Consider the following 16,830-nt stretch of genomic DNA (forward strand, 5'->3'; position numbering starts at 1 on the left):
TATATATATATATATATACTGATTTGGTGAGACATAGGGATAGTTGGAGACAGGTCATTAAATAGAAACGTAGTGGGTGTACAAGTGAGCTCACTATGATCATTATCTCAATACATAGTAATAATAATTAAATGTTGGGTTAATTTTCTATTTTTCTCATGATTTTAAGGTTTGAATGTTTATATGCTCTATACTTCTATGTAGACAATTACAACACATGCATACTCTCTCATGATTTTAAGGTTTGAATTGTATAAAAATAATAACAAATTTTTTAATGAGGTGTGGTTTTGTCGTGTAATTGATTAGAAAAAGTTAACATCAAATGTTATTTAATACTATGAGTGAATAACTTTAAAAAATCAATTTACAAAATAAAATGAGGGAGTATTTAATTAAGTACTCTCCATTCTATAGCAGCCTATGAATTATTATATATATTGTGTACTTCTATATATACACACACGTTAGGTAACGAACTTCCACAATTCCTAATCTACCATTTGTGTCTCTTGTTTGGATATTTCTGATTGTTATTGGATTATATATTTATATGTAAAAGACTTGGGTTATATATCTAAAGGCATAAAGCATATATAATGTATTAAATTATATACGCAGTCAGAGCAAAAAACTGAAGCTAGTAAACGTTTCTTACCTCACGTATATACAAATATTATAGAATCGACGAATATTAAGTCCAGTTCTGTAAGATACAATATGTCAAATGGCGACAATAAAAATTATAGAAGTGACAGTATATATGTAGAATACTTCCTTATATATAAATAAAGAAAGAGATATGTATATATACGTATGTACCTGGATCGTTTGGACGATACTCTGACTGACAAATTACAAGAGGGTGAATTTGTTGTTTGGCATCTTGTGGCATGCAAACCTAACTATGTGTACAGACTATTAATTAGTTAAGTCCAATATATTTATATATCTGCCACTATATATTATGGTTCCGTATTATTGGACGCTACGACTACTCTATTATTTCTGTTTCGTTTTTTTTACTACTATTTATGTGTTAAACTACTAATATCATCTATTTGTGAAAGATAATGAGAACCCTATGTACCAAGAGAAAGCAAATGATCTGGAATGTATAAACTAGTTCGAGTCTCTGAATTGTTAATTTAGATTATAGTGACAAGATATACCCAATTAATGATTATTAAAAGAAAAAGACGGGGTCTAGGATCAGCTTAATTCCCGTTGATTAATAATTAAGTAATTGAAGAAAATAGAACGCAAACTTATTTACAATTATTTGATCTGAAACAGATCTTGTCTCGTGAATAACCTTGGTAATGGTGATATCAATGTAAATTTGGAGTCGACAATAAGATTAAAGAAAATGAAGTGCTTTAGGGAAAAGTCATTAGATACTAAGTGTATGATTGTTTTCCTCTTTCGTCAATAAAATGCTTTAAAAAGAGAAATGCAGGTTGACAGTCTCTCTCTCTCTCTCACTCACTTATTTTCTGTAACCTTATTTTCATTCTTGTTGATTTAAGCTTATTTTCTTACTCTTATTACACTTTTACATTTAAAAAAACTCTAATGTATATAATTTACATATATGTTTCGAAAACATATTGTAAAAAATATATGTTGGCTTAAACAATGTTTTCTGTTTTTAATTACTAGTATAATTTATGGACTAAGAATCAAATATATCGAGCCTTGCTCATAATATCTAATGGAAATCCTAATATATTTTCTATACGTGTGGAAAATCACATTTACATTTGAAATACGAATTAATTATCCTCAGACTTACATTCCTACTTTGTTCATGTATATACACGTATTATTAAGAATTTGTTTTACTTTTTATCTTCAGACTTTTTTTAACACAAACAAGAAAAGCATATTATAAACACATACAAAATAAAAGAACATAACCGTTGTAAAACACTGGACGTGGATATCCATAACCGATCCATGCATAGTCCATACCGGTCCATGTGCGTTTTAGAGATTATGGCCCATGGTCGAAGGCCCATTACTTGTTATCTATTTTCTAGTTGGTTTTATACTTAGAGTTTGTCACTACTATATATATGTAACCTCTATTCGATTGAATCAATAAGAAGAAGAGAACACAATCTTGTCTCTTACTTTTACAACACGTTATCAGTACGAAGCTCTAAAGCCAGCTGAGAAGAACCCTTAACCTAAAAACCCTAAAACCGCTGCCGCTTTTATTCCTTGTTCGTCCAAGTCTGGCGATCAGTTTCATCGGTGTTCGCGGCTAGTTCCTGTTCGTGATCAAAGGAGTGTTCGGAGATCTGTTCCTGTTCATGAAGCAGCTCCTGTTAGTGATTTCTTCCTCCTATCTAGGCCGAGGTTCGTGGATCAGCTCAAGGTACAACCGAGGTCTTTAGCTCCCGGTTCAAATCCGTTCAACCCCAAATCGGTGGAAGGTAAATAAAATCAAACCTCTCGAACTTGATCCTTAAATCTATTGGAACTATAAACCTACAAGTACAAAATCAAACAAACAAGTTCATAAGTTTCGAAAATCCTAAACCCTATAACTTAAAACTTTAAAATCGGTTGTTGTAGGTTGTTTAGATTGATTGCAATTGAACTGTTTATACTATTACTAAAATCCGATCATGATTGTTTGATTGTTTGAGAATTTCATTGCATAAAACCTTAGAACTAAAACCTAAAATTCAAATTGCTTAAGATTAAAAATTTAGGGTTGTTTGAATTGATTGTTTGTTGCATAAGAACCCTAGAACTAAACTATCAAATCCGAAATTCATAGAATAAAATTTAAACTAATTGTTCTAAGGATTAAATCCGATTTAGGTGTTTGAGAAATTCAAACCCTAAAAGCTAAGAAATTAAAATCGAAAATTATTAAGTATTTGCAGATAATAAATTTGGATAACTTCTAAATTAATTATAATTATGATCTTATTTAAGAAATATTTCCTAAAAACTTTGTTGTTATCCAATGTTAAGAAAAGGAAATCCAATCTAGTAAAAGGAAAATTACTAAAACTCAAAATTATTTAAGAAAAAATAAATCTTTGCATGCTAGTATCTATATAGGTTTGTTGTCTTTGCATGCATACATAAGCCACAAAATTTGAGTGTAAAATTAAGGCATGGATCGGTCTCAAATACCGCATGACCTAATGGTTGATGGCATGGTTCGGTCTCAAATACCGCATGTCCTAATGTTGATTGCATGGTTCGGTCTCAAACACTGCATGCTAACTATCAGATGTTTTGTTCTGTATTATGCAGATGACAAAGCTCAACAACCTCTCCTATGTTGCTCTTAATGTTTCGGGAGACAACTACTTACGATGGGCTTTGGATACTAAGATCCATCTGAAATCAAAGGATTTATGTGAGTGCATTGAGGAAGATGTTGAATGTTCTGAGAAGAACAAGTATAAGGCGATTATGCATATACGCCACCACCTTGCTGAGAGTCTCAAGGGACAGTACCTCACCATTGAAGATCCTCTTGACCTTTGGACATAGCTGAAAAGCAGATATGGACACCAAAATACGGTGCTCCTACCAAAGGCTCAATTTGATTGGAAAACCCTAAGGATCCAGGATTTTAAATCCGTGGACGAGAATAATTCAGCACTATTTAAGATAGTGTCGATTTTAAGGTTGTGTGGTACTGAGGTTACGGAGAAGGATCTGCTAGAGAAGACATTCTCTACCTTTCACTCCAATAACATACTGCTTCAACAACAGTATCGTGAAAAGGGGTTTAAGACATATGCGGACCTCATCTCTTGTTTGGTGCTTGCTGAGCAGAACAATGAGCTATTGATGATGAATAGTGCATTGAGACCTCCTGGTACTGCTCCACTACCAGAAGCTCATAAGGTTGATTTGGCAAAGAAAAACTCTCAAGAGCCTAAAGAGCCGAAAGAGACTAAAGAGTCCAACTATGTCCATAGGGACAAGTATGGCCGTGGCCGTGGTGATCCTGGTCGTGGGACCTATTAAGGACGTGGTGGTCCTGGCTGTGGAAACCGATTCGGCTTCGGCCGTAATCGGGGAAGGGGCCGTGGACAATTTAAACCACAATTTAAGACCAAATCTACTTGCCATAGATGTGGTATGGAGAACCACTGGCTTAAGACATGCAGAACTCCTAAGCACCTTGTTGATCTCTATCAAGAAAGTCTAAAGAAAAATCCGGAAGCTAACTTGGTTCATCTCGATGGTGAAGGGGATTTCGACTATGAGAATGATGACCAACTAGAGTATGAAACCTCCGATTGTTTAGGAGAGAATAATTAAACTCAAATGTTGTTTTAATTTAATTTTGTGGTTTTATGTTTTGCATTTGATTGGATTATTATTTTGGATAATTATTTTGGTTTAAATTCAAATTATTTATTTTTTTCAATATATTTGCTTGTTTTATTACTTTAAAGTTTAAAACATAAATTTTTGTCTATAATAGAAATGGCTGAGGACAAGAACATACTTGTGGTGGACAGTGGATCCAGCCACACAATTTTGAAAAATAAGAGATATTTTATTAATCTCATTATGAAAAGTGCAAATGTTAGTACAATTGCGGGTATAGCAAGCCTAATAGAAGGCTACGGCCAGGCTAATATTTTGCTACCTAACAGCACACATCTTGAAATATGTGATGCCTTGTATTCACCCAACTCAAGGAAAAGTTTATTGAGCTTTAAGGACATTCGTTTGAATGGTTTCCATGTTGAGACAAAGGGTGAAGGAGACAAAGAGTTTCTAGAAATTACAGAAATCACCCAAGGACATAAGAAAGTCCTAGAGACTATACCTGCACTAGCCACTGGTATTTACCATGCTAAGATTAATATGATAGAGGTTAACTTGGCAATTAACAAGATTTTCAATGAACAGTTCACTTTATGGCATGACCGGCTTGGCCATCCGGGTTCTAACATGATGCGTAAACTTATAATGAATTCAAATGGGCACACTCTTAAGGAGAGGAAAGTTATCCCTAAACATCTCACGTGTGTAGTATGTGCACAAGGGAAACTTATTATAAGACCATCACCAGCAAAAGTAAATAAAAAAACTTTGCATTTTCTGGAAATGATACAAGGAGATATATGTGGACCAATACACCCACCATGTGGGACGTTTAGATACTTTATGGTTCTAATCGATGCATCGACCAGACGGTCGCATGTTTGTCTATTGTCAACTAGAAACCTTGCGTTTGCTAGATTGTTGGTCCAGATAATACGGCTAAGAGCCCACTATCCAGATTTTCCACTTAAGACTAAACGTCTAGATAATGCTGGTGAATTTACATCCCAAACGTTTAATGAATACTGTATGTCCATGGGTAAGTGTGGAACATCCTGTGGCACATGTCCATACACAAAACGGATTAGCTGAATCCTTCATTAAACGTATTCAATTGATTGCTCGACCATTGCTTATGAGGTCGAAGCTCCCTGTGTCGGCTTGGGGACACGCAGTATTACAAGCAGCTGAATTAGTACGCATCATNGACAAAGAGTTTCTAGAAATTACAGAAATCACCCAAGGACATAAGAAAGTCCTAGAGACTATACCTGCACTAGCCACTGGTATTTACCATGCTAAGATTAATATGATAGAGGTTAACTTGGCAATTAACAAGATTTTCAATGAACAGTTCACTTTATGGCATGACCGGCTTGGCCATCCGGGTTCTAACATGATGCGTAAACTTATAATGAATTCAAATGGGCACACTCTTAAGGAGAGGAAAGTTATCCCTAAACATCTCACGTGTGTAGTATGTGCACAAGGGAAACTTATTATAAGACCATCACCAGCAAAAGTAAATAAAAAAACTTTGCATTTTCTGGAAATGATACAAGGAGATATATGTGGACCAATACACCCACCATGTGGGACGTTTAGATACTTTATGGTTCTAATCGATGCATCGACCAGACGGTCGCATGTTTGTCTATTGTCAACTAGAAACCTTGCGTTTGCTAGATTGTTGGTCCAGATAATACGGCTAAGAGCCCACTATCCAGATTTTCCACTTAAGACTAAACGTCTAGATAATGCTGGTGAATTTACATCCCAAACGTTTAATGAATACTGTATGTCCATGGGTAAGTGTGGAACATCCTGTGGCACATGTCCATACACAAAACGGATTAGCTGAATCCTTCATTAAACGTATTCAATTGATTGCTCGACCATTGCTTATGAGGTCGAAGCTCCCTGTGTCGGCTTGGGGACACGCAGTATTACAAGCAGCTGAATTAGTACGCATCATGCCATCTAGTGAACATAAGTATTCACCATCCCAACTATTAACGGGTCATGAGTCAGACATATCCCATCTCAAAACATTCGGGTGTGCCGTTTATGTACCGATTGCTCCACCACAGAGAAATAAGATGGGACCTCAAAGGAGGATGGGAATATATGTTGGATATGATTCTCCCACATTATTAAGTATCTTGAGCCAACTACGGGTGATTTATTTAAGGCCAGATACGCGGATTGTCAGTTTGCTGAATCCGAATTTCCTATGTTAGGTGGAGAGAATAACAAGCTGGTTAAAAAAATAACTTGGAATCAAACATCCTTGAATTTGCTAGATCCTCAGACTCTAGCCTGTGATGCAGAGGTCCAAAAGATTATACATTTGCAAAAGCTAGCTATACAATTGCCAGGTTCCTTTGCTGGCCCAAAGAGAGTAACTAAATCGTACATACCAGCTTGTAATACACCAGTACGTATTGATGTTCAGAAGGAACACAATAAGCAAGTTGCTATAGAGTCTAAGACCTGTTTGAAACGAGGTAGGCCATTAGGTTCCAAAGATAAGAACCCTCGGAAATCTAAGAAAAGTACAAATCAAACCGAGGTTAAGGAAATAACAAACATGGCCGCGGCAAATCCTAAAGCACCGAATGAGGTTTGGGACGCTGAACCTCAAGGTCCTGAAGGTATTGATAATAATGAGATCTCAATTAATTATATCATGTTTGGAATACAATGGAACTGTAAAGATGTCGACATTGATGAAATATTTGCATATAAGGTAGCACTTGAGATAAATGAGGATCATGAACCCACGTCTATATTAGAGTGCACTCAAAGTAAAGATTGGTTAAAATGGAAAGAAGCCATTGACGTGGAGTTAAACTCTTTAAAGAAGAGGAATGTGTTTGGTCCGATCTTAAGGACACCATTCGATATAAAGCCAGTTGGACATAAGTGGGTCTTTGTAAAGAAGAGAAATGAGAATAATGAAATCGTCAGATATAAGGCACGGCTTGTGGCACAAGGATTCTCTCAAAGACCAGGAATAGATAATGAGGAGACTTACTCCCCTGTGATGGATGCAACGACTTTTAGGTATCTAATAAGTCTGGCTATAAGAGAAAAGCTGGATTGGCGGTTAATGGATGTTGTAACCGCATACTTATATGGTCTACTGGATAATGAGATATATATGAGATTACCAGAGGGTATTGAGCTCAAAGATAAGAGCGGTTCTCGAGAATAATACTGCATAAGGCTAAACAAATCCCTTTATGGACTGAAACAAAGTGGGCGAATGTGGTACAATAGGTTAAGTGAGTACCTAGCCAAAGAGGGCTATAAGAATGATCCCATCAGTCCATGTATATTTATAAAGAAGTTTGCAAACAAAGGGTTTGTCATAATAGCAGTATATGTGGATGATTTGAATGTCCTAGGAACCTCTGGGGAAATCACCCAAACAGTCGAATATCTAAAGAAAGAATTCGAGATGAAAGACCTAGNTGTGATGGATGCAACGACTTTTAGATATCTAATAAGTCTGGCTATAAGAGAAAAACTGGATTTGCGGTTAATGTATGTTGTAACCACATACTTATATGGTCTATTGGATAATGAGATATATATGAGATTACCAGAGGGTATTGAGCTCAAAGATAAGAGCGGTTCTCGAGAACAATACTGGATAAGGCTAAACAAATCCCTTTATGGACTGAAACAAAGTAGGCGTATGCTATACAATAGGTTAAGTGAGTACCTAGCCAAAGAGGGCTATAAGAATGATCTATATTTATAAAGAAGTTTGCAAACAAAGGGTTTTCATAATAGCAGTATATGTGGATGATTTGAATATCCTAGGAACCTCTGGGGAAATCACCCAAACAGTCGAATATCTAAAGAAAGAATTCGAGATGAAAGACCTAGGCAAGACAAGATTCTGTTTGGGATTGCAGCTTGAGTACATAAATGATGGAATCCTTGTGCATCAAATGACATATACTGAAAAGGTACTCAAGAGGTTTAATATGGACCAAGCTCACCCATTGACTAGCCCGATGGTTGTGAGGAGCCTTGATTTGGATAAAGATCCATTTGGTCCGAAGAAGGCCGATGAAGAAGTTCTCGGTCCGGAAGTGCCATATCTCAGTGCTATAGGAGCGTTAATGTTCTTGGCTAGCCACAATAGACCAGACATTTTTTTTGTCGTGAACCTCCTAGCTAGGTTTAGCTCTTGTCCAACCCAAAGGCACTGGGACAGTATTAAACATATATTACGTTACCTACAAGGAACGTTAGATTTGGGTTTATATTATACTAACCATAACAAAGAAGGTTTAGTTGGTTTTGCTGATGCAAGTTATCTATCGGATCCGCACAATGTTAGGTCACAAACCGGCTATGTGTTCACACACGGTGGTACAACTATTTCGTGGCGTTCTATGAAGCAGACCATTGCAGCTACATCATCTAATCATGCCGAAATCTTAGCAATGCATGAAGCCAGCCGTGAATGTGTGTGGTTGAGGTCAATGGCTCAACACATCCGATCAGATTGTGGCATGGCCGACGATAAGGAGCCTACGGGTCTCTATGAAGACAATACGGCCTGCATCGCACAGCTTAAGGAAGGCTACATCAAGGGAGATCAGACGAAGCACATTTTACCCAAGTTCTTCTTCACACACGAGTTACAAAAGGCTGGAGAAGTTCAAGTGGTACAAGTTCAATCATGCGATAATTCAGCCGATCTCTTCACAAAGTCATTACCGACATCAACATTCAAGAAGCTCACGCACCAGATTGGAATGCAGAGACTTAAGGACTTCTAGGGATGATTGGAATAGGAGGAGTAATGCGTGTTGTACTCTTTTTCCTTCACCGTGGTTTTGTCCCAATGGGTTTTCCTAGTAAGGTTTTAATGAGGCAGCACCCCCAAGCGCATTGCCGAGATCCTTCCTTGCACTTGCACGGTTATGTCATCCAAAGGGGAGTGTTGTAAAACACTGGATGTGGATATCCATAACCGGCCCATACACAACCCATACCGGTCCATGTGCGTCCTAGAGATTATGGCCCATGACCGAAGGTCCATTACTTATTATCTATTTCCTAGTTGGTTTTGTACTTAGGGTTTGTCACTAATATATATATGTAACCTCTATTCGATTGAATCAATAAGAAGAAGAGAACACAATCTTGTCTCTTATTTTTACAACAATAACTCCTTTATTTTTCTTATACATTGTTATCTAATCGGGACTTCCCTTGTATGAAAACGTTTTTTTTTTTCTGTCTTTATATTGCTATAATTAATTATCTTGTTCGTGACGCAACCATATATTTCTACCTTTCAGCACTTAAGACTTTTTAAAATCTGATTAGTGATACACATATGTATGTATATATAGATCGAGAGATAGAACCAGAACGGAGCTAAAACATGTGATCTTTATCTTTGGGAATAAAGTGGCTTAAAAAAGAAAAAGCAAGCAATTAGAAAGACCAAACTGAAAGTGAAAGCAGTAGTAGAATAATAAGAAGAAAATAATTAAGAGCATCTGTTTCAAATAAATTAACTCTTTCACCTCTCAGCCATTTTTTTAAAGGAAGGAAAAGAGAAAAAGAACATGTGCGGCAATACCAATGATCATGTCTTCAGACAATATGAAAAGAAAAAAAAACAGTGAAAAGCAAAATACCATTCCAAATTAAGTGTTGGTTCAAAAAATTTAAAGTATTTATGATGCTCTTAATAGTCTTTTTTTCTTAGTAAGAGTTTTGTGTAGTCGTTTTTCTTATATATAAAATCGACAATGAATCAAGTCTTTTTCTTTTGTATAAATGTAGAGTAGTCGATCACTAGAGTATGCGGGCGCTTCCTACACACTTCACACTATATGTTTTCAACAGTTTGTATCAGTTGTTGATCTATAGATTCATCCCAAATTGTACGAATGAACAGCCAAGATTTTTGCCACATCATGATATCTAAATTGAGAATCGTAGAACATAACACACGATTGGATAATACAACTAAGAGGAAGAAAAAAAAAGATTATTTAAAAATCAATTGCGGAAACCATATTCCCAATTACAAACAAAAATGGAAGGATAAGACATAAACCCTAAAAGAGTGTTAAGATTCTTACCTATTTCTCTATCACATGATCAAAATCCCACAATGTTATCTTCAAAAACACTGATTTGCCATATCCCATTATTCTTCATGATCTTTCCCAGTACAAAAACGAGAGTAATAATTACAGAGAGATCTAATGTTTTATCTATATGAAAAGAAGTCCCTGTGGTTTCACAGTATCGTCATACATCTATGCTCACAGCGTTTCGGTTCAGTCAGATGTAGATAGGTTTAATATCATTCGGTCCAAAACTGGCTGAGCATGTCGGACACTTTTTCTGTCGAGTTCCTGTGAGCTTTTGCACACATGGGTTGCAAAACAAGTGGTAGCATTTCGTGATCACCACCTAGTTTTTTGAGAACAAAATACCAAAACCAATCAGAACACACGCAGTTTTGATTCAAGATTCAAATAAAAAAATCAGTAACATCATGATTTAAGCATCTTGCTGAAATCTAAACAATGGAGAGTAGTGAGTCCCCTTACCTCTTTTGGGCGATCGTTGCAGGCCTTACACTTTAGAATTTCTTTGAATTCACCGAGTTCTTGTCGGAGCTTTTGAATGGCCGATGATCCTTCTATGAGAGATCGAAGACGAGAAACTTTCTTTTTGGCGATTTCCATTTCCTCCTCTATCCTTCTTTTATTAAACCTGACATATGCAGAAGATAATAATAAGCTGCTCATCACCAACAACTGTTTTATAACGGACAAGTGGGAGGGAACACTTGATTTACCTTTCAATTTCAAGTTCCAGCTCCAATGCCCCATAATCCACCCGGCTTTGCTCAACTTTAGAATGTGACTCCTCCAGCCTTGACCTAGCTTGTTCCAAGCCATTCCCAACGTCTGCACGTTTCTTTTGCAGATTTTCATGAGTAACAGACTTTTGATATCTATCTTCCGCTAGTTTCTGAAACTGATCTGTGCAGAACCTCAACTGCAAGAAAAGGCACCTTCATGTCAAAGTCTCATAATAAGGGGTCTTACAATTTGTGTATACACAGGTATACCTGATCTTCAATTCTTGAGGATTTCTTGGATAAGAAACTAGCAGATGCACTGCCTTGCTGTATATCCTTATCCATAATATATTTATCAATAAGCAGCATATCTTGCATCTGCCTTGAAGTTATGCCTTCCAAGAAAAGCTGAAACAACAATGGGCGAGCATAAAAAATTACATCTCATAGTCGGATCCAAGTAACAAACCATCCTTATTTCATGATATTCTTGCATAACATATAAGGTATATAACAACAGAAATTGGCCCAGGCCATTAACACAATCCATCAATCTCCAACTTATTGTAACACTAGTAGATATACGTGTAAGTGTAAAGTTTAGAGGAACAAGAAGAGTTTGGAATAAACACCTTGATGTTATAGTCATCTCTCTCTGTAACTTGAATCAAAAGCTGTTGGTTTTGTGGTACAATGTCTTCGTAGGCACTTCCAATTGCCTAAAAGAAGATAGTTACTGTAAATCGATACCCAACATCAAGGTTTTTAAAATATGTTATAAACAAAGAAACAAGAAATTTCATACGCAAACCTGTATTTCAGAAAGGTATGTTCCATGTTCTTCATGTTTAGACTTCAAGATATCAGAATGCTTTGCGACATCCCTGAAACAAACAAGACCTATCCCTGTCAAGAAAACAGTCTCAAAGAATTCCTATCGAAGAACAATCCGCAGAAAGATTTCGATGAATATGCAGTGTCTTCTACATAGCAGAGGAGAGTGCATGAAACGAGTTTGAATTATTTACCGTTTACAATCATCCATTTTCTGCCTTAAATCAGCAATCTCATCTTCGGCAGCAGCCAACATTTGTTGGGAAACTGCCTCCGCTTCATTTGCTGCCTTAACCCGCAACTCCAAATTTTGCTCATCAAGGGAGGATTTTACACTTTGAACATGAGCCCAAGCCCTATACTCCCGTTCCTTAGCTTCAGCTATGTCCCTGCCACAGCATAATATCCCAGTGATACTTAGGGCAATGCACCAAGCGCATAACAATAACGTGTGTTCAGCCAAGATACGAATATAAAAATATACTAACAACCAAAAGAGAATTTCATCTGATGGAAGTGTAAAATATTTGTGAAGAATAAACTAGCAAAGTGAACATAAGTTTCCAGAACGCAAGAAAAGTTAGCAGCAAATTTTCAGCAAGATTGGATAGTTCGGTCTAAAGGCAAGATTGATAACACTATTATACTACATATATGGCCACAACGTAGGGGAAGGTAAGAAAACTTTTCTCTAATAATTAAAATCGTGGATAGCGACCACTGGATTTGTTACATATAGTTGAGCTTACCTCGGATCGGTGGACTCACGTTTATACATCTCCAGAAACAACTTCAACTCCTCATGACTGTTCTTCAAATCACGAACCTGCATGACAGACTCATATTACTTGGAAGTAAAGAACATAACAACTGCCTCTTTGCCAACCAAAAACTACAACAAAATTTAACAAATTTTACTTTGCTAATTGTCTTTTTGCAATTCTTTATCCAAGAAATATATTTTAAAACAAGGTTGACATAATGCAGATAACGATAACCGATATCAATACCGTCAACACATAAGAGATGGGCAGTATACTGAAAAAGGTAAATATAATGCATCATACCGTAGCATTCAGGTCACCTAGCTGAGAAGCATAATCAGCTGATCTCAAATGCAATGCTTCACATTCTCTTGTCTGTTCACCAATTAGGCTTATTAAGTAAGAAAAACATAAACTGTAACAGCATACATCATTCACTGTTCAGCATATTTTTGGGTCAAAACACTGATCAAAATTGTTGCCCACCTTTCTACATAGAACCCCAGAGAGGGACTGGACATCAGCCCGCAGAGAATGAATACCTCCAGCAGTCTCTTTATAATTGTCTAACTGACTTCGCATGGAACTCATCTCTTCTGGGAATGAAGATATTAATGCCTTCATATCTGCAAAGATTTCTTTTCTACCTGACACATAAATCACTTAATCAGACTCCATGTGAAACAGGGGCGGGTGTTACACACATAATTGTAAGTCAAAGTAATCAATGTGTGACCTCGCTCTCTTGTTATATTTCCCAGCCTAGTCTTGATTCGATTTTTTTCATCCAGTTGTTTCTGTATCTCCACATCTAAAGTGGCCATTTTAGAATCAGTAACAGCAGAAGTCCTTCTAGAAACATCAACTAGTTCATTTTTTACATTCATCTCCCTTTCCCTCCAGACTATACTATCTTTTTCAACCTGAAATTTTCGAATGGAGGAAAGCTTCACAACCAAATATACAACATAAATATTATGAAGATAGGTTCAAAAACGAAAATAGTAATCCAGATATAACCTGCAGTTTCTCAAGTAAAGCCATAGACTGGAAAACTGCTGCTTTGGATTTTTCAAGCTGGTCTTTCAAAGAAAGGCAGGCTTGAGAAGATGAGATGCACCTCACAGACTTTGACTTGTTCTGTTAGAAAACTCTTATATCAGTTTTAGCAATAGGAGGAAGCTAAATTCCACAAGTTTTCATACATCAAAACTCTTGCAGAAATAAACTAGTATAAGTAAATACCGCAACTGGATCATAGACTGACCTGTAAATTACTCATTTTTTCAAGCATTTTTGTCCTCTCCTGATGAAGATCTTTTAGCTCTTGTAGCCTGCCTGAAGCCAGGACCTACAAAATCCAGCCTTTTATCAAACCAAAATTCAAAGCATTACCAATGAAAACACAAAACCAGAAAAGCAAATTTACCGTTAACTCCTTCAGAACTGTTTCCATGTCTTGCAGATCCCTTTGTTTATCCCTTTCCCTATCGCTGGTAGCAAGCTTATTTCCAAGGCTCAACACTGGGAAAAACGCCCCCGCTGTTGCATCCCTTTCTGCTCTCAATGCTGACAAGTCACCATTACACTGTTGAAGCTCCACGACCTCATTCTCTAGCTCCCCTTCGATAAGATCAAATAAAAGATAATGTCAGTTCATAAAGCCGGCAAAAAAGCAATAAGTGGGCATGCAAACTAATTCAACTCTGTTTGAATCTCTGATCTGCCTACTGACTAGTTCTTAAGGTATATATAGGTAATTAATTTCCAGAATTAAAGATGCTTCGCTTTTGTATATGTATGTCAATTTCAAAGAATTACCAGCTCTTTTAATCTACTAGAATGTATCGAAATATATTAACATGGGTATCCCAAATGGTATAAAATAAAGATAAGAAAGTTATGTCTCAGAAGGGTTTGTATAATTAGTTCACTATGAGTATATCTTCTACAAGAAGACAACTACATATCTTGTTAACAGCTGGCTCTATCAAGTAGTAGTAATAGTAAATATTCAAATGAGAAGAGACAAAGTAGCTACCTCTAATTCGTTTGAGGTCTACTCTGACTTTAGCATCAGCATCACGATGAGTCTGCAATTCTCTAGAAAGTGATCTGAACTTCACAAGCACATCATCTAGATCCACCCTGACACTTTTAATTTCTGGTTCCAATTCATTCATCGCTAGCTGTCCGCACAAATCTATAAAAGAAGGCAATTTCATATCAGACCTGGGTTAATACAAGCTTGTCAGCTTGTAGTAGACGCATGCATACCTTTATCAAGACCAGTTCTGAGAGCTGAGGGATATAATTCATCCTTCAGACACCTCAAATCATTAGTCACGGCTACTAGGTTATACAAGGTTTGCGTCAACTGGCTTGACGTATTCACTTTATTTTCTTCCATCCCATTCGAGCAGATATTAGATGAGGAGCTCTCAGTCGCACCAGTTTCGAGTAGTCGGTTGATGAAATCGTCTTTCACGGCCAGAGACGACCCATCTGTGAAACAAATTTAAGTTGTAAGTCATATTTGTAACATATAAAACCAAATTTTAGCTAGAGCTTAGCACTAACAGAACGAATAAGAGGTGGGCAAAGCTGTTCATACCCTCCTTGTTTACAAACCTATGAGCTCCGCTGCTTGAATCACTCACACGAACGGAGCATGATTCCACTGCAGCTGTAAGCTGCTACAAAAGCACTAATTAGATCTCTTCGAAAAAAAGACCAGAATAGCAACTGAATTTGGTAATCACTTCTTCTTACTTCTTTTAGTATTATTATAGTCTTTTAATGGCATGGCGGGTAGGAGGAGAGAGGTTTAAAGCAAATTCAATGTTACCTTTTCCCAAGACTTATGGACAGTCTTCAAACTCGAACCGTATGGTAGTTGTTTTTCCTTGACCTGAGAAAGCTTATCTTCAAGAATAGAACACTCGGCCTGCTGAGCCTCTAACTTTTGTGACAGCTTCAGATTCTGGAACTGGAGAACGGCAGTATCAAGCTGTATCAAACGAAAACAAAACCCCTTAAGTGAGAGCCAGAATCTCTCTATTACAAACCGGCAACAGTGATAAGTTCAACTGAAATAGCAAAACAGCATATATATTGCTTTACAAATCCATAAATTCGTTACAGACTACCAAATTCGAGTCATGGTCTAAGGGGTTGGAAAGTTAAAGAATTGATTAGATCGACAACATATGTATCGAGTAAACTCAGGGTTAATATCTTCATAGCAATTATAAAATCAGACGACAATGAAGTTAAAATCAAATTCATAAAACAGCAACAACTAGGACAAAGACATTCAATGCTAAAACAGCATATGAATCTGATAGCTAGAAATCTAATTTGATTGGATAAGTTAGAGAACAGAGGGACATAGATGTAAAGGGGCATGCACAAGCGGAAGGGGGATGAAGAGAAAATACCTTGTCTTCGGAGGAGGGCCAAAAGAAAGGCTGTTTCTTCACGGCGGCTGCCGCTTCTGTGGGTGATATCGAGCTAAAGTGACGCCTTTTACGGTCCGGCTCACCTGTGCTCGCCATTCAAAAAAAACCCTAGAATCGCCAACAGGATTAAGCTTCTCTCACATCATCATCAGATTGAGTTGAGGAAGCTCGGATACAAAAACAAGTCTAATCAAAACTCCAGAAAAAAATCGAAACTCTCACCCAATGAGAAAACCCTAAAACGATCTAAGCTACGTGATTGCTTCAACCGAGGTAATTCAATTGCTCCCGCAGCTTCCCCCACCCGGAATTACAAAAGAAACCCTAATCTCACCGGTTTTCCAATTCGACCACACTCTCTAATCCTATCTAAAACACACAGAGACCGGGTTTGATCCTCGTAAGATGATGTCACAAACGGTTAAGTCCCACCCAAAGCACTCTCTCCCGAACACACAGCACTCAGAGAAAAATAAAACAAGAGTGAGAGAGACAGAAAGAGTTGAAGTTAATTCGAGTACGATGGCGTAATTTCGTGAACATCTGGAGGGTAATTTCGGAAATAAATTAATATGCCGCTTACAAGATATATAACGCA

General features: G+C 37.0%; 1 protein-coding gene across 2 annotated transcripts; it reads right to left on the bottom strand.

Moving 5' to 3' along the window:
* LOC104793451 (E3 ubiquitin-protein ligase BRE1-like 1) lies at nt 10,422–16,713 on the bottom strand. Of its 2 annotated transcripts, none has more exons than XM_010519805.2 (19): nt 16,212–16,713; nt 15,620–15,781; nt 15,386–15,464; nt 15,049–15,276; nt 14,813–14,974; nt 14,201–14,394; nt 14,039–14,122; nt 13,792–13,911; nt 13,508–13,694; nt 13,258–13,418; nt 13,075–13,146; nt 12,757–12,833; nt 12,202–12,396; nt 11,985–12,057; nt 11,806–11,892; nt 11,444–11,581; nt 11,168–11,370; nt 10,917–11,082; nt 10,422–10,776 (listed from the first exon to the last, which is right to left on the bottom strand). In XM_010519805.2, exons 1-19 carry the CDS (start codon nt 16,326–16,328, stop codon nt 10,645–10,647), a joined length of 2,637 nt encoding a protein of 878 aa, XP_010518107.1. In that variant the 5' UTR covers nt 16,329–16,713; the 3' UTR covers nt 10,422–10,644. The 2 variants fall into 2 exon arrangements, with proteins under 2 accessions (XP_010518107.1, XP_019082403.1); XM_019226858.1 differs by having other exon boundaries at nt 15,386–15,467.

Source organism: Camelina sativa, chromosome 6 (assembly GCF_000633955.1).
Source record: "Camelina sativa cultivar DH55 chromosome 6, Cs, whole genome shotgun sequence".
Taxonomy (NCBI): Eukaryota; Viridiplantae; Streptophyta; class Magnoliopsida; order Brassicales; family Brassicaceae; genus Camelina; species Camelina sativa.

What these genes read in the sequence shown, in the direction of transcription:
- LOC104793451 (XM_019226858.1), bottom strand. Translation starts at nt 16,328, where the DNA reads ATGGCGAGCACAGGTGAGCCGGACCGTAAAAGGCGTCACTTTAGCTCG. An exon ending in CAGAACTGGTCTTGATAAAG is followed by an intron (nt 14,975 to 15,048) that starts GTATGCATGCGT and finishes CTTCTTTTATAG; the next exon opens with ATTTGTGCGGACAGCTAGCG. An exon ending in CTTTACTTGAGAAACTGCAG is followed by an intron (nt 13,695 to 13,791) that starts GTTATATCTGGA and finishes CGAAAATTTCAG; the next exon opens with GTTGAAAAAGATAGTATAGT.